The following is a 23,504-nucleotide window of genomic DNA, read 5'->3' as shown; positions in this document are numbered from 1 at the left end:
GGCCCCACAAATAACCCAGAGATGCATTTTAAATAAAAGGACACATTCTACTCATGTAAAAACACGCTGATTCCTGGACCATCCGTGGGCCGGGTTGAGAAGGCAATTGGGCTGCATCCAGCCCCCAGGCCTTAGGTTGCCTCCCCCTGGTTTAGGGGGTTTTGTTGCAGGCGCTGCTGCTGCTATTGATTTTTTTTTTTGTATCTTTATTTTAAATCTTATGATTTATGTGGAAACAGTTCAGTTTACTTGCATACTTTTTGATGTTTTATTTATTGTTTGACTACTTTTCTTATGCTTGTAATTACAGTGGTACCTCAGGTTAAGTACTTAATTCGTTCCGGAGGTCCGTACTTAACCTGAAACTGTTCTTAACCTGAAGCACTACTTTAGCTAATGGGGCCTCCTGCTGCCGCCACACCGCCGGAGCATGATTTCTGTTCTCATCCTGAAGCAAAGTTCTTAACCTGAAGCACTGTTTCTGGGTTAGCGGAGTCTGTAACCTGAAGCATCTGTAACCTGAAGCGTATGTAACCCGAGGTACCACTGTACATAATTTTTAATATGCTATAAGCAGCCTTGAACATGGTTTTAACTTTGGGAAAGGAGGCATGCAAATAAAATCATTGATTGATTGGATTGAATAACATTACATGCTCCATTCTGAACACGTCCATCTGCGTACACGGCAGTTACACCATTAAAAGCTGTCTCATTGATTACAAACAAGCTGCATATGCAGCTCTCTGAACTATGACTTAGTTCATCCGTACACAGCTTGTATTCTACAAAGGTTGCCAACCTTTGGGTTCCATTTGCAAGCCGGAGAAACCATAATTTGTACCATCCTGACCCTTCCACCAAAACGAATATTTCTTAGCAGAGGTATTTCAGACAATGAGTTGCAAATAGTCTGATGGTAAAAAACAAACCAACCAATGGACATTTTGTTGAATTAAGTGCATTCTTGATGGCATCAGTCTGCGTTTCCTTAATTGCATTACTACAATTCCCTTCCCAAATTCTCATCCTGAATCTGTGTTTGCATTATTTTTGGTAACATTTACAGACGGTGTGGAGAACGGCTTTGACTGCCAAGAAAAAGCATACATAATAATTTCAAGCCCTTCTGGGTCAGGAACCTGCAGCTGCAGTGATCACCGAGCAGCAACTAATGTGTGATATAAAAAGAAACAGGAAAGTCACGGCAGGCCAAGCTCACTTGGGAAGGCAGAATACACCGAGAGCGCCTGGAGTGCGCATGCAGAATATCAAAATTGTAAGTGCAGTTTTGCTGGCTCTCATCACTCCTCTTGGAGACATTTTCTATTTTTTCAATAGGCTTTTTTTTTTTTTTTTTTTTTTTTTTTTGCCCATGAGAAGAGAGTGAGTACAAAGGGAAGTGTTTGTGGAGTTTGTGGTTCTTCTTGCATTTATCACTCAGACAGATCTGGGCTCACAACCCCAGGCCCGGCACTGGCAGAATGTAACTTCTAAATCAGGCATCCCCAATCTCGGCCCTCCAGATGTTTTGGGACTACGACTCCCATCATCCCTAGCTAAAAGAACCAGTGGTCAGAGATGATGGGAGTTGTAGTACCAAAACATCTGGAGGGCCGAGTTTGGGGATGCCTGTTCTAAATTAAACATCAGTAAACTGAAACCCAAAGAGCACCTACCCTTTGTACACACAGGATTATTCTCTTAAAAACTGCAGTTCATTAAGAGTGCTGGGAATTCTAGCTCTGTTGGGGAAGTCATATTCTTTAAATGCATGGTGCATACATAGTCTGGAAACATTTGTCTTTAATTCTAGCTTAGAATTTCTTTGTGGTAAATTAGATATTCTGCACTGGTTCACCTAATGACATGTATGGCTTGCTGAGACCATGCAAACAGAGGGGCTCCTGGGATGGAGTTTACAGCCACTTTGCTCCTTTCCTGGTGGTTTTTACTCCCATGTTGGTGGGACACAGGTGGCACTGTGGTCTAAACCACTGAGCCTCTTGGGCTTGCCAATCGGAAGGTCAGCGGCTTGAATCCCTGCAACAGGGTGAGCTCCCGTTGCTCTGTCCCAGTCCTGGTGACCTAGCAGATCCAAAGCACACCAATGCAAGTAGAGAAATAGGTACCGCTGCGGTGGGGAATGTAAATGCCGATTCCATGCGCTCTGGTTTCCGTCACAGTGTTCCGTTGCACCAGAAGTGGTTTAGTCATGCTGGCCACATGACCCAGAAAGCTGTCTGTGGACAAACGCTGAGTCCCTTGGCCTGAAAGCGAGATCAGCATCACACACCATTGACTGGACTTAACTGTCCAGGTGTCCTTTACCTTTTACCTTACTCCTATGCCAAGCTAAACCAAAGTTTGGCTCAGTGTGTTGTCTGAACCAGGACTTTCTGCACCAGCCATGATCTATGACCAAGAACAAACTTTCTTCTGTGAAGAAGAGGGAGGGGAAGTGGGCAGCAGCCCCAATGTCACAAACTGCAAAAAGGATATTTGGAGAGAATGGTGCCCCATGCAGAAGAACAGCCCAGTTCTGGGCTACCTACTAGCAGTTTTTAGGGCCAAATCTGAGACTGATAGAATAAAACTACAACTATTTCTGGTAGCTATTAGATCCTAAAAGTTTTAAAAATGGTGCCAGTCAGTAAGAGTTTGTACCTTCTAAACATGAGCAGCTGGTGAAAGGAGAAAGATTAACTGATCATTTGAGCTTTCTTAGTGGGAGCCTTAGACTGTTGGAACCTCTCAATTAACTGTTGTGGGGGAGGGAAAGAAGAAAGAAGTGGGATTTTAGGTGATAAACTCTTGTTTTAACACTTCCCCTAAAGGAATCTGATGCTCTATTGTAAATCTACAAGTGATAAGGAAGGATGGCAAAGATTTACAGCAATCTGGATTTAGAGGGAAGTGTTGCAACAAAGCTTGCTCAAAAGGAAAAGGGAGGTTACTTCTTTGTCTCTCCAGGTCAAAGCAGAGCTTCCCTTCTCATGTGCAGGCTACCATTCTTACAGCAGAAGCTTGATTTTAGGGGTTCTTTGTAATACAGTCTTTGGGCCAAAGCAGTCTAGACACCCATGCTCTAAAGCCTGACCAGCCTAGGAGTTGACAAAATAATCTTAATAATTCATAATGGCCCAGATATCTCTTTATGTGAGCTAATTATTAGAATATGGTTTATTCATACAGAGATCTGTTCAGAGCGAAAAAGCCAGCCAAATTTGGAGACTGTGATGGAATCTAGATGCATATAAATAACACTGCGAAAATGCTTTATAAAAAAAGGTATTTAAAATATATTGAATTTGCCATAAGCTCACAATCACCACCTAGTGTCACATTTGTACAATGCACTTAAAACACACTTAAAATGTTATATTTGCAGCTGTATATTTGAGAGGGGTGTGTGTATGTGTTTAGGAGAGTATGTAAAGTAACAAAAGCAGCCATATTGGTGTGACACAAGCAGAGCTGCAGAATCCATCACCACATCTGTCAGGAGAATCATCCAGGAAGCTGTAGCAATCCATCCTCTTTCCTCCCCATCTCCTGACATACAACCCACAGAGCAGCAGCAAATGCCACATTTATTAGGATTAGCTGACCGCCATGGAACAGTGAACTAATAAATTACTTATAAATAGTAAACTGATTAATAAATGCTCATTCTGCAATAAGGAATAATGTGGTACTGCAATGACTGCAAACCTATGGATTCCTCTTACACCTGGGAGAAATTGACTGAGCATCTCTCAATGTTCAGCTTCATCGGATGTTCAGGAGTTCTGGTGTTATGAGAGAGAGAGAGAAAAACTTTTCTCTGTTGGCTTTCTCCACCCCATGCATAATTTTATAAACTTCTATAATGCTACCTCCTTCCTCTTGATCATTTTAGTTGCCATTTTCTGAACCTTTGCTAACTCTACAATCTCTTTTTTGAGATGAGGCAACCAGAACTTGTACACAGTAGTCCAAATGTGGCCGCACCATAGATTTGCATAATGGCATTCAGATACTGACAGTTTTCTTTTAAATTCCTCTCCTCATGTTTCCTAGCATGGATTTTTCATGGCTGCCACACACTAGGTTGCAATGTTCATCAAGCTGTTTACTACATTTCCAAGGTCTTGTTCCTAGTCTATCACCGCCAGTTCTGACTCCACCTGGAGATGTAGTGTTCCATGCTCTGGGGAAATCTGGCTTCCTGTTGCCACATTGACACATCTGGGATCGTTACAGATATTTTCTTCTCGGGTCCAAGAATTTGGTCAATCACAAGTTGGGTCCTGGCTATATGGCACAATTCTTGCCTATACAGTGGTACCTCTGGATGCGAACGGGATCCATTCTGGAGCCCCATTTGCATCCTGAGTAGAATGTAACACGTGTCTGCGCGTGCGTGGGTTGTGTTTTGCCGCTTCTGCGCATGCGTGTGACATCATTTTGAGCATCTGCGCATGCATGAGTGGCGAAACCCGGAAGTAACTTGAAAACACTCAACCTGAAGCATATTTGACCCGAGGTACGACTGTACATAATTCCAGTTCCCATTGACAATAGGAGCCTCCAGTCAATAGTTGCTCGTTTTGAGGTCTGAGGGAAGGTTCATAAAGGAGTAGGTGCATTTGCAGATGTACTGCTGCCAGGTCTAATATATCTTTCATGCTTGACTTGGCAAGGAGTCAGGAAACCATGTTCTGCACTTCCTGGAGAGAGAGTGTGTCATTTAATGCTATCTACTTGATAGCACCTATTATTCTAAAATTGTGTATGTCAGAAATGCAAGTCATCCAGTGACACCTAAAGGCAATGTATGAAAGTACACTGAACCGTCTAGTATTTTGCTGACCCCTGACTTTTTCCATTCCCCTTTCATTTATACCCAGTGTAGAGAACCTTTGGCCCTCCAGATGTTTCTGAACTACAACTCCCACCATCTCTGGCCATTGTCCACACTTGTTGGGGCTGATGGAAGTTGCAGTTCAGAGACATCTGGAGGGGCAAAGGTTCCGCACGCTGGATTTATTGCAAGAATGCTCAAGCGGTCTAATTTCAGACTTTAATTTGCTGTATATTTTATGTTTGGGGCATGAGTGATGTTGCACCAACTAATCTCACTTATAACATTGCAGCACAACAGATGAAAACACTAATATTTTGGGATAATTTTAGATAAGAACAGGTATTTACAGTTTGTAAAAAGTATCTTGGGTACAAGAGACACCATCTCTACTGCTACCCATCCATGAAGCAAGCTGAGGTGACTGCCTCGGGCAACAGAAGCCACAGGGGTAGCAGATTGCAATGTAGATCTTTATTTGGGGCTGGCCAACCCATGAGGTGAGATGACTGCCTGAGGAGAAAGGGTTCACTGGGGGCAGCAGATCCCAATAAAAAATATTTCTCCCCCCCCCCTTGTTCCTGATGTAGATCTTCCTTCATCCCTGGCAGGGAGGGAGTCGCCATTTTGGGGTCCACCTTGTGGACCTTCCATTTACCCCTTCCGCTAGTCTTCTCTGTGCTATAGCTTTGGTTGTAAGCTCCTTAAGCAGGAGCCTGCTCTGTACTGTAAAGCATCATATATTTTTAGATAGTTAACGAAAGTTGATATTTAAACTATCCTGACTAGCACAGGAGCTAATGCAAGTCAATGGGCATTTCACGCCTCAGTTTACAGGGCTGGGGCAGGCTGATGGGCAACCTCAAAGACAACACGACTGTAGTGGTTGCACTTTCCAAAGTCCTTTCCACAACACTAAAACAGCTACACCTGGAAAATTAATCAACCCAGTTCTATGTGCTGTCTCAGGGCTGTGTTTTTCACATTATATCTCCCTTCCAGCTGGCTAGTGTTGAGGCTATCTCTGTGCCCACCCCACCCCCCATGAAAAACTGGAGCCACGAATGGGGAGAAAGTTCTGGATCCTCTGGCCTTCATTATATAACAATCAGTACAAAGAAAGGGCTTACAGAGGGATGGCAGAAACGTTCTCCAACAGGTTGACTTCACTCCCCGAAAGCGCACTCCTGAGAGTGTCTCCTGAGACAGACAGAAAGACACAAATACAACCTGTTGCAGAATTCCATTATAGCTAACCCCCGCCAATACTTTAAATTGGTCTTTGGAAATGAAATGAAATGAAATAAAGGACCAGAAACATTTTTAATGAACTGTTCTGAACATATGTTTTTATAGTTTTCTCCCCCAACTTGCTGACTTATAAAAACTGTTGCTTCTTTATATTGGTGGAGGATTTCCAACCTATGTCCAAGGTGCTTGTGAAATCTAAACATATCTTGAGAGGTTGATACAGCCATTTCCGCTTGAGTTCCTCAGCTGCCCATGTGGAAAAAATGGCTCTCTGCTCCTCTGATTTAGTGGCTAGAAGGATAAAATGAAATTTTACACAAAACTGTCTATCTGTCGTGGATGAAATTTGCAGTGGTCTGCAAAATGGCATGCTTTCCTTATGGAGAATGAACCAGATATATTTATGAATATATCTAAAGAGATCTACATGGTAGCAACAATTGCCATGGTCAGGGAAATGTCATGCTCCAAAAATAAAAAAATGCTGTCAAGAACAGTAGCTCAGGTATTTTCATTATAAAGCACTGGGTTATTAGCAGTAATAAAATAATCACAAAGCAATAACAGAAAACCTTAGAGCAAACACATACTTCAATTTTTCTAAAAAATTGTAGATTTTATTGAGTTTTAATATACAGCTTTAATATGTTAGGGTAACCAATACAAGATCTGTGTTTAATTTACACATTACAATACAAACAGGAGCTTAGATCTTTTGTTACAGAGTACAAAAGATATTCAATGGTCGTCCTCTAGCAGCTTTGAAACTTGGCAAGGCAGGTTCTAAGGCATGTTAAGTGCAGTAAAAGGCCACATGGAATACAAAATGAATACAATGGATTTATCTCCATGAAGTGTACATTATTTTTTTAAAAAAACAGTGTCTGCTCCACAGGGCAGACATTTATAGTAATTTTAAAAAGTCACTGGCCAATGTTCCAGACAAAGACGAGCATTATTTTGTGTATAACCATTAGAAAATTGCTTATATTGCAATACTGGATCAAAAGGGGAAAGCTTCCAAAGGAACAGTAGGCAAAGAACTGCTAAATAAAAAAAGGACTATAAAATATTTTCACAACTAGTTAAATGCCAAATAAACCAAGCAATAGTAAAAAACAACAACACAATACCACCCTTCTGTTCAAAATAACAGCATATTTTGCTTTTTTCTGTGAATTTTATTTATGAACACACTATATACTTAATTGCTTCTTCCATACAGAGAAATGTGTCCAATTGGTCTGTTGCTTTAGTGAAGATGATGTATATTGAACCATCACCTTTCACTTTTAAGAAGACACGTTTTATTGCTTGTTTTCCACACACAGCCAACATCTGGATGAGTAGCGTCCTTAACTCAAGTTAAATACGCTTCTTTTCTTTTCTTTTTACAGTGCAGAGTGTATGGGCTTAAAGTTACACGGCAGCTGCTGCTTCTCTTACTCCAGTTCACTCTCTGTGTCCGAGTTCAGGGGTGTGCAGTAATTGGCTTGGTCTGATGGGACATAGCCTGGGAGACACAAACACTTGTACGATCCTTCTGTGTTTATGCACTTGGCATTCTTGCAGAGAGACATCCTATTGTTCAGTTCATTGCATTCATTCACATCTAGAAGGAAAAGCAAACAAGGTGAGAAATAGTGTGGCATTAGATGCTGTCAAAGACTGAGGGAAGCACAGTTTGCTGTGACTTGCCCACCAGCCCTGCATTCAAGTCTGCGATTAACAAGAGAACTTTCAGTGTCCAGTCTGCGGTCTTCTATCTTGAGCAAGAAAAGCGGCTACGTTTATGTGCATGACATCGTCTTTCCATCAATGCAAGGTAATAGTGTTCAAACACAGGACAAATACACAAGTAAAACTTTACCTGTCATGTAAAAAGGTAAAAGTAAAGGACCCCTAACAGTTAAGTCCAGTCGTGAACGACTCTGGGGTTGTGGCACTCATCTCACTTCACTGGCCGAGGGAGCCGGCGTTGGTCTGCAGACAGTTTTCTCGGGTCATGTGGCCAGCATGACTAAGCCGCTTCTGATGAAACCAGAGCAGCGCACGGAAACGCCATTTACTTTCCTACCGGAGCGGTCCCTATTTATCTACTTGCACTTTTGGCATGCTTTTGAACTGCTAGGTTGGCAGGAGCTGGGACCGAGCAATGGGAGCTCACCCAGTCGTGGGGATTCGAACCGCCGACCTTCCTATTGGCAAGCCCTAGGCTCAGTGGTTTAGACCACAGTGCCTCCTGTGTCCTACCTGCCATGTAAGTTGAACATAATTAAAATGACCCTAATTTGTCCACAAACAGCCTAAGGTTACAGCATGTGTACATACATATGCAGCAGCACTTGTGGCAGGTAAATTTTACTGATTAGACAGTGAATAGGGGGCCTGGCTGGCCACTATTTTATGCATGCCTGCTTAGGCACTACCTGTTTCACTCCTAGGAGTGTAGGAAGAGGCAGGTACCTTCTTTCTAGTAAATTCTTACAGTCACTAAGGGAAGTCAACTATGTGGGCTGCACATTCTGCCCTGATTGTTTCACCTCTTCTGCTAGTCATGTGAACCATGCAGGAATTTAGTGCAGGCTGCCCTTGCATTTAGGGCACAATCCACCAAGAAGCTCTTGAGTGCAAGTCCCAGTGAAACGCAAGAGGAGCTGCACCATCGCTCATCTCTTTCACAGCTCCCACTCATTTCCATGGGGCACATGCAGGAGAACTTCCCAGCGGAATGTGCCGCTGAACTGTAGGATTCAGAAAGCCTTAAACACGAAAACACATCTGATCATGAAAATCAGAGGTGCCGGCTTATCCTCTACATTTGGCGGACTCTGCAAGTGGCCTGTATGTGACATCCACTTACCAACACATGTCATTTTGGCCATGTCCAAATGGTAACCATCAAAACAGTCACAGGTATATCCTTCCTGCACCCTCACGCAGCGTCCATTTTCACATCCATTCAGAATGCCACATTCTTCTGCCTGTAACTCCTCAAAGCTGTTCCGGAAACCTGGGCAGCAAAAACATAGGAAATGATTGCATTCAACAGCTGTAGTCTTAATGCACCAACCTCCAAAGGGCATTCTCTATTGTGTTACCACCCTAAATAAAGCCTTCCTCAGCCTACAATGAGTGCTTGAAAAGCTTCCAGAGCAAAGTCACAGGCTGTGATGTTATGCTCAGGGCATACAGAGATAAACTAGTCCAAATGTTTGAAGTGCCAATCAATTAATAAGATGCTGTTGCTGTTTTGCAGAAGACGTGACTGCCTTCATTAGGAACTCCATGGAGCTCATAGTAGAAAAGTAAATAAATAAATTGAATTTTAAAATAGGGACACACTTCAAGGTCAAGGTCAATTTCGGTTCCAAGGCACCACAAGAGAAACAGGGGTTTTGCAGCACCATATTTTCTTTATAATATGTAGGTACAACCTAAAAATTTATGAAAAGGATAGACATTTCCCAGAAGCAATAACTGAACAGTCCTGCAGATGGCAGTCAAGCACAAAGAACATCTGAGGAATTTGCAGTCCACAAAGTGGTAATTTTTGAGAAGTCTTTTATTTCCCAAAATGTGGTCTAAGCAGCTGTGGACCCAATCTTATTAAACAACCACAGATATTTTTTGGGCAATAAGCCTGAGATACAGCAGTTTGAAAAAGTAAACAAAACCCATTATAGAAATATGCAGCAGATTAGTGAAGTAAATATAAGGCTGTTTTCATTCTGCTGTACTATAAACGATTAATAATATATCTGAGAATGCACCATTCCTTTTAAGTATACAGTGGTGCCCCGCAAGACGGGGCTTCGCAAGAAGAAAGCCCATAGGGAAATCTCCGGGGACCTCTTTTAAATGCTAGGGGTGGAGAGCAAAGCCTTCCCCCCCCCCCGGCCTTCAGAAGAGGTCCAGAAGGCCGGCGGGGGCCGAAAGGCTTTGCTCCCCACCGCCAGCGTTTTAAAAGCAGTCCGGGATAGCAGGGAAGCGCTTCCCGCTATCCCGGATGGCTTTTGAAGGCAGGCGGGGGGGGGGAGCAAAGACTTTTGCCCCCCGCCGGCCTTCAGAAGAGGTCGGGGGACAGACTGTCCTGGACCTCTTCTGAAGGCCGGCGGGGGGCAAAAGTCTTTGCTCCCCCCTGCCTGCCTTCCCGGGAGAGTGGAGAAACGCAGCGTGTTTCTCCGCTGTCCCGGAGGGCTTTTGAAGGCAGGCGGGGGGGGGGGAGCAAAGACTTTTGCCCCCCGCCGGCCTTCAGAAGAGGTCGGGGGACAGACTGTCCCCGGACCTGGTCTGAAGGCGGTTTCCATAGGAACGCATTAATTGATTTTTAATGCATTCCTATGGGAAACCGTGCTTCGCAAGAGGAAAAACTCGCAAGACGAAAAGACTTGCGGGACGAATTAATTTCGTCTTGCGAGGCCCCACTGTACATGAATATGACTAAAGGTGTTTTCATCTAAGGAAACTACAGCAAACATCCATGGAAAGTGTCATGTCCTAGTCTACCCCTAGAAGCCTGCACTTCTGTGCAAAGCATCTCAGCAAGTGCCAGTTGCCATGTGGTGAGTTTTCCACATCTACACCCTGATGCCTATGTGCTGTACTCTCACAGGATACATCCCACAGGACTCCTTTGGGTATGGTGAACAGAATGGTGGACTCGTGCTGCTAGAAAAAGAAGGCCAAAGTTATTTGGGATACATGGAAATAGTTATGCCCTCAATATAGATTCCTCAGTTGCCACTAGTCTAAGAGATAAAGGTTCTGTTATATTCTAAGCAGCAGCAAGCCTAAACTGAGATTAATTAGAGGCAAAACGCAAGAATCTTTTATGTGAAAGCTGCAGCCCATCTTCACTTTAGGAACTACCACTGGGTAAAGCTAATCATCCAGTCCTGCTGAAGGACTCTCTCCATGAGGTCCTCCCTCTCTCCACTATGACGAGGCCATTAGCTCCACTAGTTCCACAGGGCTCCTCCTGCCCCTGAATGGCTTCCATCCCAGCTGGTCATCATGAGAACCTTCAGAAATGGTGCCTTGGATGAAACAATTACTTTAATTGATTGCATGTAGGCTGCTCTGAGAGTCGGATGGTTTTTTTGGTTGTATGGCAAAGTAAAAATGCTATAAATAAATAAATGTTAAAAAAATATATACAATGCATGCAGAAGTCCTCCCCTTTTAAACAAAGAGCTTATTGTTTAACTGAAGAAAGACCCATTCATATTCATTTGTGCCTTGGATGTATGAAGTTGCCCTCTTCAGGGTGAGCCATGGGTCTATCTAGCCCTTGCTACCCACTCCAACTGGGAGTGGTCTTCTGGGGTCTCAAGCAAGGGTCTGTTTCCTCATCCCTATTACTGATTAAAAAAACAGAGATGGCAGTGGTTGAATCTGGAACCTGTGTTGAAACACCGATCTATGCCATCCAGAGGTTAACACACTGAGATGAACCCACAATCCAAATGGAAACCTTAAAGGAAAGCATTACAACTTAAACAGCAACCTAATACCAGCAGATAATGGGGGGGGGGGTGTTGCCCAACATTTCCCCTTTTGCTCCCGTGACTATGCCATCATTTCTTCCCATGGTTTCCAGTACACACTGTTTTGCAATTTTTTAAAACAATGTTACCATTTAGCTATAGTTCAGCTCAGAGAGCTGCTCTGTTTAATTAAAGTCATACGAAATGGAAATGGCTGGACCTTATACAACTTTGCATAAGTCAACTGAGTTTGTTCGGCATTCAGCAGAGATGAAATCATTAGGCTGGCCTCTGCTGAAGGGAATGAAATATATGAAACACTTTTGCTACTTTCTTGCCTTGCCCAGAGTTATTTATTTTTCTTTTGTTTCCCTTTTTGGTATACGATATATTTTAACCAAACACTATCAGGAAAAAGACCGAATGAAACAGGGAAGTGATAAGCACAACGCAGCTGGAATAGCCACTTTATTAACCACTGCTTAATTCACACATGATACTGAACATTCGCAGCGTGCACATACACGGACTGCGTCACGGAAGGCCTGTGTCGACAGACTCCCGAGGATCAAGCAGGAACCATGCCATGTGCTATCTACCCAGAGGAACGATACAGAATAAGGATCCTTGGAGCCCAAATATATTTTACTGCGTCAGCTAGAGTCTGCTACCCCTGCTCACTTCACTCTGCTTTGCTTGCCAACCCTCCCTGCCCCTGACTCTGCCAGCTTAGGTAAAGAAACCCCTGACCATTAGGTCCAGTCGTGACCGACTCTGGGGTTGCGGCGCTCATCTCGCTTTATTGGCCGAGGGAGCTGGCGTACAGCTTCCGGGTCATGTGGCCAGCATGACTACGCCACTTCTGGCGAACCAGAGCAGCGCACGGAAACACCGTTTACCTTCCCGCCGGAGTGGTACCTATTTATCTACTTGCACTTTGATGTGCTTTCGAACTGCTAGGTTGACAGGAGCAGGGACCGAGCAACGGGAGCTCACCCCGTTGTGGGGATTCGAACCGCTGACCTTCTGATCGGCAAGCCCTAGGCTCTGTGGTTTAACCCACAGCTCCCCCCCCCCGTGTCCCCTCTGCCAGCTTACTAATTCCTACCCCCTCCCTTTACACTAGGGTGAGGAACCTTTGTTGTCTGGAGGAGCAGATCTTTAACTCCTCCATCCCTGGTGGGCAAAGGTTGACAGGTGTGTGGGGCTCTCTTGTCAAACACCTGATTTCATTGTGATGTCCTGTGATGCTTCCCTTCGAAGCCCTGATTGTCAAAACTTCAAAGTGAAGCACGGGGCTTTGAAAGAGCCCTTTGTAAATATCCTCCTGCAGGGATGTTTACAAAGGGCTTTTGGGCACCCTGCCCACCTTTATCCTTCAAACCACAGAGATTTAAAGGAGAGGGCTCCATCCTCTATGCTTCTCATTCAAACCTACACAGAAGTTTATTAGCATTACCATTGTATTTATTTATTGAATAAGCAGGAGGAACCCAAGCTACTAATGTTTAGTTTTGGGGAGCAAAGGTTGCTTACGGTCTTCCACAAAGTATGGATCAGTTTCCGGAGTATACTGTTCCTCCTCAAAGTCAGTCAATGCATCTTGCCCGTACGGCCTCCGAGATCCTGGCACTGGAATGTTGCACAATTGGGCATAATCGTCTAGAAGTGAGCAAAGCAGAACAGGAGTTATAATGGAATGCATTCCTAATCCCATGCTTCTTTCTCTTGCTAGTGTAAAACACTTAATTGGAAAAGCCCAAGTCTGTTGCCCACATATTGCTTTCTTTCCTGGAAGATTAAGATTGCTCAAATGTAATACAGCCATGACTCAACTTTAGCGATCATGAGCAGTGTCATTGTTCAGTAGTTCCAAGGCCAAGAAAGGGCATTCTGCTAACCTCATCTGAACCTTGCTTAATTCTGGCCGGCTTGTTCTGTTTCATAAACTGGGGACTGGAGGCCCATGAAAGGCGAAAGCCAGATTGCTGGCAAAGGGTTGCTGTCTTTGTTACTAGATCAAGAATTTCAAAATGAGAGGGGCCAAGCTTCACTGCAGCCTAATAGGATTTTCTACTAAGCAAATGGTGGATCACAAGCTTAGCATGAGTCAACTGTGTAATGCAGCAGCAAAAAAAGCTAATGCTATTCTAGGCTGCATCAACAGAAGTATAGCATCCAGATCAAGGGAAGTACAGTAGTACCTCGGTTAAGTACTTAATTTATTCTGGAGGTCCGTTCTTAACCTGAAACTGTTCTTAACCTGAAGCACCACTTTAGCTAATGGGGCCTCCTGCTGCTGCTGTGCTGCTGGTACCCGATTTCTGTTCTTATCTTGAAGCAAAGTTCTTAACCTGAAGCACTATTTCTGGGTTAGTGGAGTGTGTAACCTGAAGCAATTTGTAACCCGAGGTACCACTGTAATAGTACCACTCTATTCTGCCTTGGTCAGACCACACTTGGAATACTGTGTCCAATTCTGGGTACCACAATTTAAGAAGGATAAGCTGGAGGAGGAGGGCAATCAGGATGATCAAGGTTCTGGAAACTACTTGTCAGGTAAACCTCTTTATTAAAAATAAAAGCAGGTACACTGGTGGTCTTGGGATCCTTTGTAGCTCCTCGCACATGTTGAGGCTGCTGTCCTTGTGCAGCTCCTTTTAAGTCATAGGATTAGGCAATCAGAAGTGAAGCAAAAGTAATATACATTGCTGGTGCAGTTCTGAGAATGGCCCTGCATTTTTCATGGAAGAAGCTAGTGTATTGCAGTCACCAAGACATTAAGCTATGAGCCACCAAGTTCATTCTTCAAATTTTCTTTCTGTTATGCTTTTAATAGGCAGGTGGCCTTAGGCAAGCCATACAATGTCCAAAACTGGGGTTCTAAAATTGACTTAAGAATTGTTGGAATGGTTGATACTCTAATATGTGGTGTGCTTTGAACACTTGAACATGCTGGATAAATGTTAGCAATTATAGCAATTGTAAATGCTATAAATGCTAGCAATTATAGTCCAAATGTTGCTTTGCATTGGAAGAAGAACCTTTATACCTAACCAAAGTTCAGAGAAACATTGTTTTATGCCTCCTACTTCTGCTGTCTCCCACAATGAATATATTAACAATATAGCAATACATTAGATTGGATCGGAACACATGAAACACCAAACCATGATTTGTTGTTATGGGAATAAACCCAGGGATTGCATGTTCCCTCTTGCACTTAGTGTGTGTGTGTGTGTGTGTGTGTGTGTGTGTGTGTGTGTGTGTTTGTGTGTGTTTACTGGTTTGTAGCAAACCATTGTGTGCTACTACATCTGGACCAGGAACACTGATTTGCAATCCTGGTTTGCAGGGCACATGGAAAACATAGTTTGCTGGTTCAAATGTCATTGCAACTTATGCTTTTCCACTAACCAGGAAGAAACTAATTGAAATAGAAATACTGAAATACTTTATTGTCACTTGTACAACTTGTATACAGTGAGATTACACGAGCACCCCCCACTCAGTTCTCTTAGTCTTAATTCCCCTCGTTTACTGACGCACACCCACCAAACCCGAAAGTCAGTTTGTAATGAAGTGTACAGTGGTACCTCGGGTTACATACACTTCAGGTTACAGACTCCGCTAACCCAGAAATAGTACCTCGGGTTAAGAACTTTGCTTCAGGATGAGAACAGAAATCGTGCTCCAGCGGCGCGGCAGCAGCAGGAGGCCCCAGCAGCAGGAGTAGTGATTCAGGTTAAGAACAGTTTCAGGTTAAGAACAGACCTCCAGAACAAATTAAGTACTTAACTCGAGGTACCACTGTAGTATGTGAAACAAGGGGGTAATGGAGGGGTGCACAAACACTGAGTTTGTTCCTGCAACACCAAAACTTGGTTGGGCACTATGTGCTAACTATGTGGGTTAGTACTTAAGGTATCTTGAATAGTTTTTCTATACATTATTTTATACTAGTTATGTATGCATGATCATGCCAACACTATATTAATAAACCAAACAATTTTTTTTTTGCATGAAACACTTTTACCAAGAGAATTACATGTATAAAAAAATAACTGTTGAGTGTAAGGACAGCCAGTGAAAGAGGAAAGCTGGAAGGAAAGTATATGCATGAAAGCCAAGTACAAATGATTTCATAATTTCTGGTTCTAAAGGAGACAAGTACACTGGTACTTTCCTATGATGAATCGATGTTCCTTGAAATGTGCATGATTTTCAGTGAAACGAGTTTTCCCTCCGCATCATTTTCTGTTTGCACAACTGGTCTGCATCTTTCTCAGGGGCTGGTCAAATCATGATTGATTTTGTTGCTGTTGCTGTTTTCTTACTGACCAAAAGAACATGCGATCCGGTGATGTAAGCAATGGATAATCCCGATAAAATTAATGGAATATAAACATTTCAGTGCTCATTGAGGTGGGAATAACAGTTTCCTTCTTTTGCTGCTTTCCCTCCCTCAAGCAGCGGTCTGAACATCTGACCTGCCTGTCTTTGCCCATTTCATAAGGAATTCAAATTCAGACCTCCACAGTTGGAGGCTGTATGCTTCTGAAGACCAGTTGCTAGAAGCTGCAGGAGGAGAAGATGCTGTTGTGCTCAGGCTTTGCTTGCAAGCTTCTCATAGGCATCTGGTTGGCTACTGTAGTAACAGGATGCTGGACCAGAGATCCAACAAGAGTTCTTTTGTTGCCTTTTGTTAGTCCTGCACTTGAAATTCCAATCTAAATTCTATGCTGCTTAAAATAAATTCTCTACTTTTCATTGTAGAGAACAGTCAATAGTCTAAAAGGTAATATTTAGCATTACTTGTGAAAACACCCTTTTGGTTCAGTTAAAAGGACACCTGGGGGTGGGGAAAACCATACTGAACTAGGTAGGTAATAGTTTTAAAGTAAACAAGCATAAAAGGTAAAGGGACCCCTGACCGTTAGGTCTAGTTGTGGATGACTCTGGGGTTGCGGCGCTCATCTCACTTTACTGGCCGAGGGAGCCAGCGTACAATTTCCGGGTCATGTGGCCAGCATGACCACATGCGAACCAGAGCAGCGCACGGAAACGCCGTTTACCTTCCCACCGGAGTGGTACCTATTTATCTACTTTGACTTTGACGTGCTTTCGAACTGCTAGGTTGGCAGAAGCAGGGACCGAGCAACGGGAGCTCATCCCGTCGCAGGGATTTGAACCGCCAACCTTCTGATCGGCAAGCCCTAGGCTCTGTGGTTTAGACCACAGCGCCACCTATGTCCATAAGCATTTTTCTTCCCCAGATTTAAGATGATGTCTAGGTGTTACCTGATATTTTAAGGTAATCCCTTATTTTTTAAAGGCTTGCTTCTTATTCCAGCTCCATAATATACACAATTTATTTTGGGGGACACAAGTTTATGTTACTAACTTCTTACCTTTTAACCTGTCAACCTTAGAGTGACTCCACAGGATGTATTTCCCCCTACCAGTAATCGTATATATCTTTGTTGTTTAGAGCTCACAACCTTCCTACAAGCCTATGGTGAAGAGTTATCAAGTTTCTGTACTATGCAAACATTAAGAGTTTGTACCAGGGGAAACATGATTCTTCCCTCATTTATGCTTCTGTGATAGTGGCATGGAATTTGTCTGCCCTGCCTAGGAATGGTGACAAGCAGCATTAGAAGCTGTGAGGGAAACATCGGGGAAAATTTGATTCTGTTTGCATTGAAAGGTGAACCTACATAATTCGCACTTGCTGAGACAATATGGGAACTGAAATGCAGCCATCAATCAAAATCCTCACCCTCCAGATTTTGTAGCACAGCTCTCTAGCCAAGTAATATATATGAAAATACAGATACTAAGGGCAAATTTGCATAAAAACTCATATATTACTGAAAAGAACATACAAAATCACATTCTTGTATTAGGAGGAGATCTGTAAATTTGTGTATATCAGGCAAAATCACGTAGGAAAAATATGTACTGTACACTACAAGAAAATGCTGGTGAATTTTCATGAGGACATGACAACAAAATTGCAAACTGGTATGGAAATGTGGAGAACTGAACTTAAGATTGGAAAAACAAGAGACTGAGATAAACCACAACGGACAGTGTTGCCCATCCCTAGGAAACACAGCTACTGATCTCAGAGAGGATCTGATCTAGGAGTTCTGAGAGGCAGGAGACTGTGGGAGAGAAATCCGGCTTGGAACTTTTAGTCAGCAAATACAGCTAAAACCTCAAGCAAAGTTTTCCTCCCAGTTGACTTTTGCCAAGCTGGTGCCGGCCAGATGTGCCATCCATCAGCCCCAGTGTATTCTTGATTGGATCCAATGTGACAAAAAGCAGTTCTTGCGCACACACACACACACACACACACACATGCCATTTTCAAAAGGAACTGGTCAAATGTGCAGTCCAGAAAAGAAAAGAGGAAGCTCGCAGCCTCCAAATTGAGAGTGTTATTCATGCTTCGAAAGAGAATCCCAAAATCTTATCAAAGATGGTGTTTCTACCGAAGGGGCATTTCATTCTTCCAGCTCTCAAAATACAATATGGCAGGAAACACTGGTGTGCCCGCAGCAAACACAATCAAACAACCAAGGGCACAGACACTTTTACTTGGCCTAGTTCTGGTTGCCCCATGTGGTTTCACAGCTGGTGCGGAATGTGACAGGCCTACGATCTTAAGCATGCTTACTTGGAAATAAGTCAAAATAAATGTGTTGAGGATCAAGGTAATTACATTGTGCAGTGTGCTAGAGGCCTGCTAATCTAGTATATCATTTTATACAGCATTCTGGAAAGCTACAACCATATTTATTGCCCAGCAGATTTAGTGACACATTGTACGCGATGCAAATAAACCCTGTCAGAGTGACAAATGGCTTCAGGCATCTATGATTCCCTTTTCTAAGCACCACCTGCTTTTGTTTCACTTGGTGACAACTGAATCCAGGAAGAGATGGAATCTGATGTCAGCAGTGCTGGCTAGTCCCTCCTGAAACTTGAAGAATGAAACATAAAAGGGAGAGGATGATGTGGGGAGAGAAGGGGAGGAAACTTTTGCAGAGCTGCTGGAAATATTTAGCAGTATTATTATTATTATTAAACTGCTGTGAGAAATTGCTCCAATCATAATTTAATCAATTTTCCCCAGTCATTTGCTAACAAAAACCTGATTGTTAAAATGTTATTTGCATCAACGCTACTCTGGAAAAACATAGCTCGTGCCTTGGAGAAACATGCTGTAATTGTAGCTAGGAAAGCTGTTGAAATAAATGCATTTTCGGCCAGATCTCTCTGGTGAGAATGCTTTTACTGTATAAAATCAGTAGCTATCTTAGCAGAAAATCCCTGGTTTTAAATATTTTTAAAACTATTCCTTAATAACCCAGTTTTAACTGCCTTAATGAATGCTAAACATACTAACTAGATAATATGCCCCATTAAACTCAGGGAGGAAATTTACTTCTGAGTAAACATGCTTAGGATTGCTCTTCCACTTGCTTTTTGGGGTCCATAAGGAACTAGTTGACGCAGATGGCACTGTGGGTTAAACCACAGAGCCTAGGACTTGCCGATCAGAAGGTCGGCAGTTCGAATCCCCGCGACGGGGTGAGCTCCCGTTGCTTGGTCCCTGCTCCTGCCAATCTAGCAGTTCGAAAGCACGTCAAAGTGCAAGTAGATACCTTCCTGCTCCGGCAGGAAGGTAAACGGCGTTTCCGTGCGCTGCTTTGGTTCGCCAGAAGCGGCTTAGTCATGCTGGTCACATGACCCGGAAGCTGTACGCCGGCTCCCTCGGCCAATAAAGCGAGATGAGCGCCGCAACCCCAGAGTCGGCCACGACTGGACCTAATGGTCAGGGGTCCCTTTACCTTTAAGGAACTAGTTTGCTCTCATGAAAACCCAAAAGTATGAAACATGCACAGCTTCTGACACAGAAGCTGGAACTTTCCCTGTTCTAAAGAAAGAATTCCACCTTCCCTTCCCCTCTTCTTTATTTTTTGAAATCTGTGACTTGATTCTGTTGAAGAGGCCAAAGACCTACACACTTAACCATGTTATGTCCAATTTGCAGATGCTGTTCAGAGGCAGTCAAACCACACAGCCATGGAGAAATTTATCATTCGATGAAGGCTGGAACCCAGTCGCTACCTCCTAGGAACTGATTGTGCAATATATTCCCACTCCAGTCTCCCTTTCTCTATGCAAGGAACTGTCTCAACTTCCAATTTCACGGTCACACTGGGGGGGGGGGGGACGGGAACAGCGGGAGAGAGAAGCGGAACTGAACGTATGGATGGTGGGCAGCTCCAACAGTCTCTTCCCACCTATTTCTCATGTATCATCTGCCACTTCATAGGCATTTCACAACAATCCAAGTTTAAGACACAGGCCTGCCACCATGGGCTCTGGCTTCTGCGATTTTAGCAGGCATTGCCCATACACTTTTAACGTTACCTTTTCAGGTGTAAGGATTGTAATCTTTGCAGCCACAAAGCAAAATAGGCTGTCAATTCATTACTGGGCCAGGTTCAAGGTTCTTGTGCTAATTCACAAAGCCCTAAACAATCTGGGCCCACTGTGTCCCACTTTGATCTCTGAGATCCTCTGATGGGGCCTTCGCTAGGGACTGAGCTTTTAGTGTAGCAGGTCTTGCCCTGTGCAACTCTTTGGAAGAACCATCCTAGCATTCTTGTAGTCATCGCCTAAAAACAGTGTTCTGTTGACAGGCCTTTGAAATGTGAATTTTCTTTAAACTACCCAGTATTTATAGTTTTGTGTCCCCCCCCCCCCAATATTTTATTGATGTTTTCATTGTTGCTGTAACTTTTGTATGGCTACGACGACACTGAATTATATAAATATTTAAATAACTATATAAGCGAAGCCCTACTCACAAGAGAGGAAGGCTATAATAATCCTAAACCCTACACACCTGGGAGTAAGCTCCGTTGAATTCAATCCTACTTATCTCTAAGCACACATGTTGTAAGATTGAGATGTTAGAATTATTATTATTATTATTATTATTATTATTATTATTATTATTATTAAAAATAAGAGGTGAGATTCTAAAGAAGCTGCATTTTGTACCTCTAGCTCATTTTGCACTCTTGTGGAATTATGGCATCTTCACAGCTAAGGAAGTATGCGTCATATGCTATGGAAAAATTATGTCCATATTTTGATCATTGTTAGTTGAATGTGATAGCCATGACTAATAATCTTTTGGAAGTTTGGATATATCTTGCGAGTCTGGGTTAGAAGGAAGACTTGAAACCTAACTCCAAGTATTTTGTGCCAGTATTTCAGCCTACAGCACTGGCATGAGTTTGCAGTTTCAGAAGTGTGTCAGATGGCACCTCTCATTCCAATTATTTATATGGTTTAAATCATCTGCCAACCTCTCACTCACTATTTATGTGAATGTATGTTTTGTTTTAATATGAATCAGAAACACACCCCCCCCATCTCTTTTATGATTGCTGGGAGTTTTACCTTCTCTTCATCCCCACATAAATCAATCATCCTGATAATATTTTCATAGAATTGTAGAGTTTCAGATATTCTTTTCTTCAGGTTATTGATTTGCTTTCCACTGCTACAACTTTAAAATGCAGACTGTCAAAATATCCCCAGAATGAAATGCACACAAAATTTGAAGCCAGCTTCAAAAGTAGGTTATTCTAACTATTTTGGAAAAAGACAGACAATAGCAACTTTACTCAGAGTCACAATGTGGATTTTTAAATGTGCATCGCTTGCATCTCTGAGTACAAGAAAATTCTGATTTAAAAAACAACTGCATAGCACAGAAACAGAAAAAGCAGAAATGTGTTGCTACAAGCACAACATAATCATCTAAATACTCTGTTTCCCCTGTTTTCTGTAACCATATGTTCAATATATTTATGGAAATAAACATGAAGTTCCAGTAGTAAATCAGGCCCCATCAATATATAAATCTAAGATTGTAATATGGCGTAAGTCCAGTTTTCCCAGACAGGACTTGAACCTATAACCTACTGGTTGAGAGGTGTGAAAGTTTCCTCCTGCGCCAACATAATCACTTCTTATGTTCTTAAACACTAAACCTTGAAGGGCAAATGATTCTTTCATACACAATTCAGTTCTGGTTTTCTTGGGAAATTTCCCCAAGATGGTAAATGTTTTTAAGGTGTAGACTGCAGATATATAAGCTAATTACCTACTGAGCCCCTGCATTCCACTGTACTGCATTCTGAATCACATATGGAAAACTACAGGCGACCAAAAATGAAACAAGAACGTTAATTGCTTAGCATCCACTTGTAGTTCACAATCGAAATTGGGGCAAGTTGTGTTTGTTCTATTTATCTATCCATAAACACCACATATTACTTTTATAAAATTTTGAAGTGTAATCCACAGATCCTATGTGCCAATGTAACATGCCACCCCTGTGCCAGCAAACCAGAACAGCTAGGGAATGCATACAGGATCTGTGGTACCATGTGGGTTCTGTCCTGGGTTATTTTAGTTCAGTGTAGTTCAGTGCAGTGCACCAACTAAAATTTGGCTTAATGTATCATCTGAACCCTCCTTAACAGTGACCTGTTGCCAAAAAACAAATCTTGGCTGCAGTTCGTGATTAAGGAGGAGAGTGCTTAACATGATCCTGAGTTTGGATGGCATGCAAAGCCAAACTTTGGCTTAGCTGCTGGACCACACTGAGCTAAAAGAACCAAGGAAGAGCAAAGTGGCTGTGATCACCACCTTGGGAGCCAGCACTTTCCTCCATTTGCTTAGCACCATATGCAAATACAGCCCTTATTTTAAAAATGATGTGTGTCTTTTGTCCCACTTGTCCTTCCATTCAGCCACTTATGGAAGTCAGTTAGAAGTAACAGGGCAGCACTCCCCCTCCAGATACAGGTTGTCAGTTATGATGATGATGATGATTTGAATTTATATACTGCCCTACACTCAGTTATGATTTTGCTAGATTGCCTGACATTTCTTTTTATGGAATAGCTCAAGGAGCAGCTCAAGCAGAAGCAGAAGTCGTAGTAGTAGAATTCGGATTTGATATCCCACTTTATCACTACCCTAAGGAGTCTTAATGGAGCAGGAACCGGCAAGCCACTCCAGTATTCCTGCCAAGAAAACTCCATGGACAGAAGACAGGAGTGCCTGGCGTGCTCTGGTCCATGGGGTCATGAAGAGTCGGACACGACTGTAATGGTTGTTAGGGATTACTTGTGCGTAACCTTACTTCAGTTCAGTTAGCTTGCTTGCCCCAACCATGCCCAGGGTCAGAGCTCGCCCTCCGTGACCTGTTAGTCACTTGCAGAATCCGAGAGTGGGCGTCTCTTGAACCTCTTCCAGCATAAAAGCTGTTTGACCCCGAGTCTCCTCCTATGTTCTCTGCGCGGAACGCGTCTGCGCAAGTAAGGGGAAGGCAGGGGCGTCCCAGCGCTCTCTCCACTATCGTCAGGGGAAGGGTCTTGGAGCCCTGTCACCAATTCCTCCATCTCCCTCTCTTCTCTATGGGTGTTACGTTGAAATCCTTCTCCCCTGCTCGTCCCCTCTCCGTCATCGCTGGGTGGCCCTGCCTCCGTCTCTCGTTCTGATGGCAGTTCCCTGACAACGACTAAACGACAACAACGAAAGGAGTCTCAAAGTGGCTAACAATCTCCTTTTCCCTTCCTCCCCCAAAACTAACACTCTGTGAGGTGAGTGAGGCTGAGAGACTTCAGAGAAGTGTGACTAGCCCAAGGTCGTGCAGCAGCTGCATGTGAAGGAGCGGAGACGTGAACCCAGTTCACCAGATTATGAGTCTACCACTCTTAACCGCTACACCACACTGGTGGGAGTTGGAGGTGCTGCATTACAGGAGTACAAGGAGATGGCTGCTCATCTCCATGGCTTTGGGGTTGTGGGGTCCA

At 43.2% G+C, this 23,504-nt stretch overlaps 1 protein-coding gene across 16 annotated transcripts in view; it reads right to left on the bottom strand.

Moving 5' to 3' along the window:
* Positions 1–6,692: 6,692 nt before the first annotated feature.
* LTBP1 (latent transforming growth factor beta binding protein 1) overlaps positions 6,693–23,504 on the bottom strand; it is a 213,290-nt gene continuing 196,478 nt past the window's right edge. For all 16 annotated transcript variants that reach the window (XM_083732112.1, XM_083732098.1, XM_083732106.1 and 13 more), the window contains 3 exons: positions 13,123–13,248; positions 8,961–9,110; positions 6,693–7,709 (listed from right to left, as the gene is read on the bottom strand). In XM_083732112.1, the coding sequence (XP_083588238.1) occupies positions 7,540–7,709; positions 8,961–9,110; positions 13,123–13,248 (446 nt within the window). In that variant the 3' untranslated portion in view covers positions 6,693–7,539. The remainder of the gene's footprint in view (positions 7,710–8,960; positions 9,111–13,122; positions 13,249–23,504) is intronic.

Source organism: Podarcis gaigeae, assembly GCF_964106915.1.
Source record: "Podarcis gaigeae genome assembly, chromosome: 3".
NCBI classification, from domain to species: domain Eukaryota; kingdom Metazoa; phylum Chordata; class Lepidosauria; order Squamata; family Lacertidae; genus Podarcis; species Podarcis gaigeae.
Note: the sequence above shows the minus strand (reverse complement) of the source record. Positions and strands in the feature narration are given on the sequence as shown.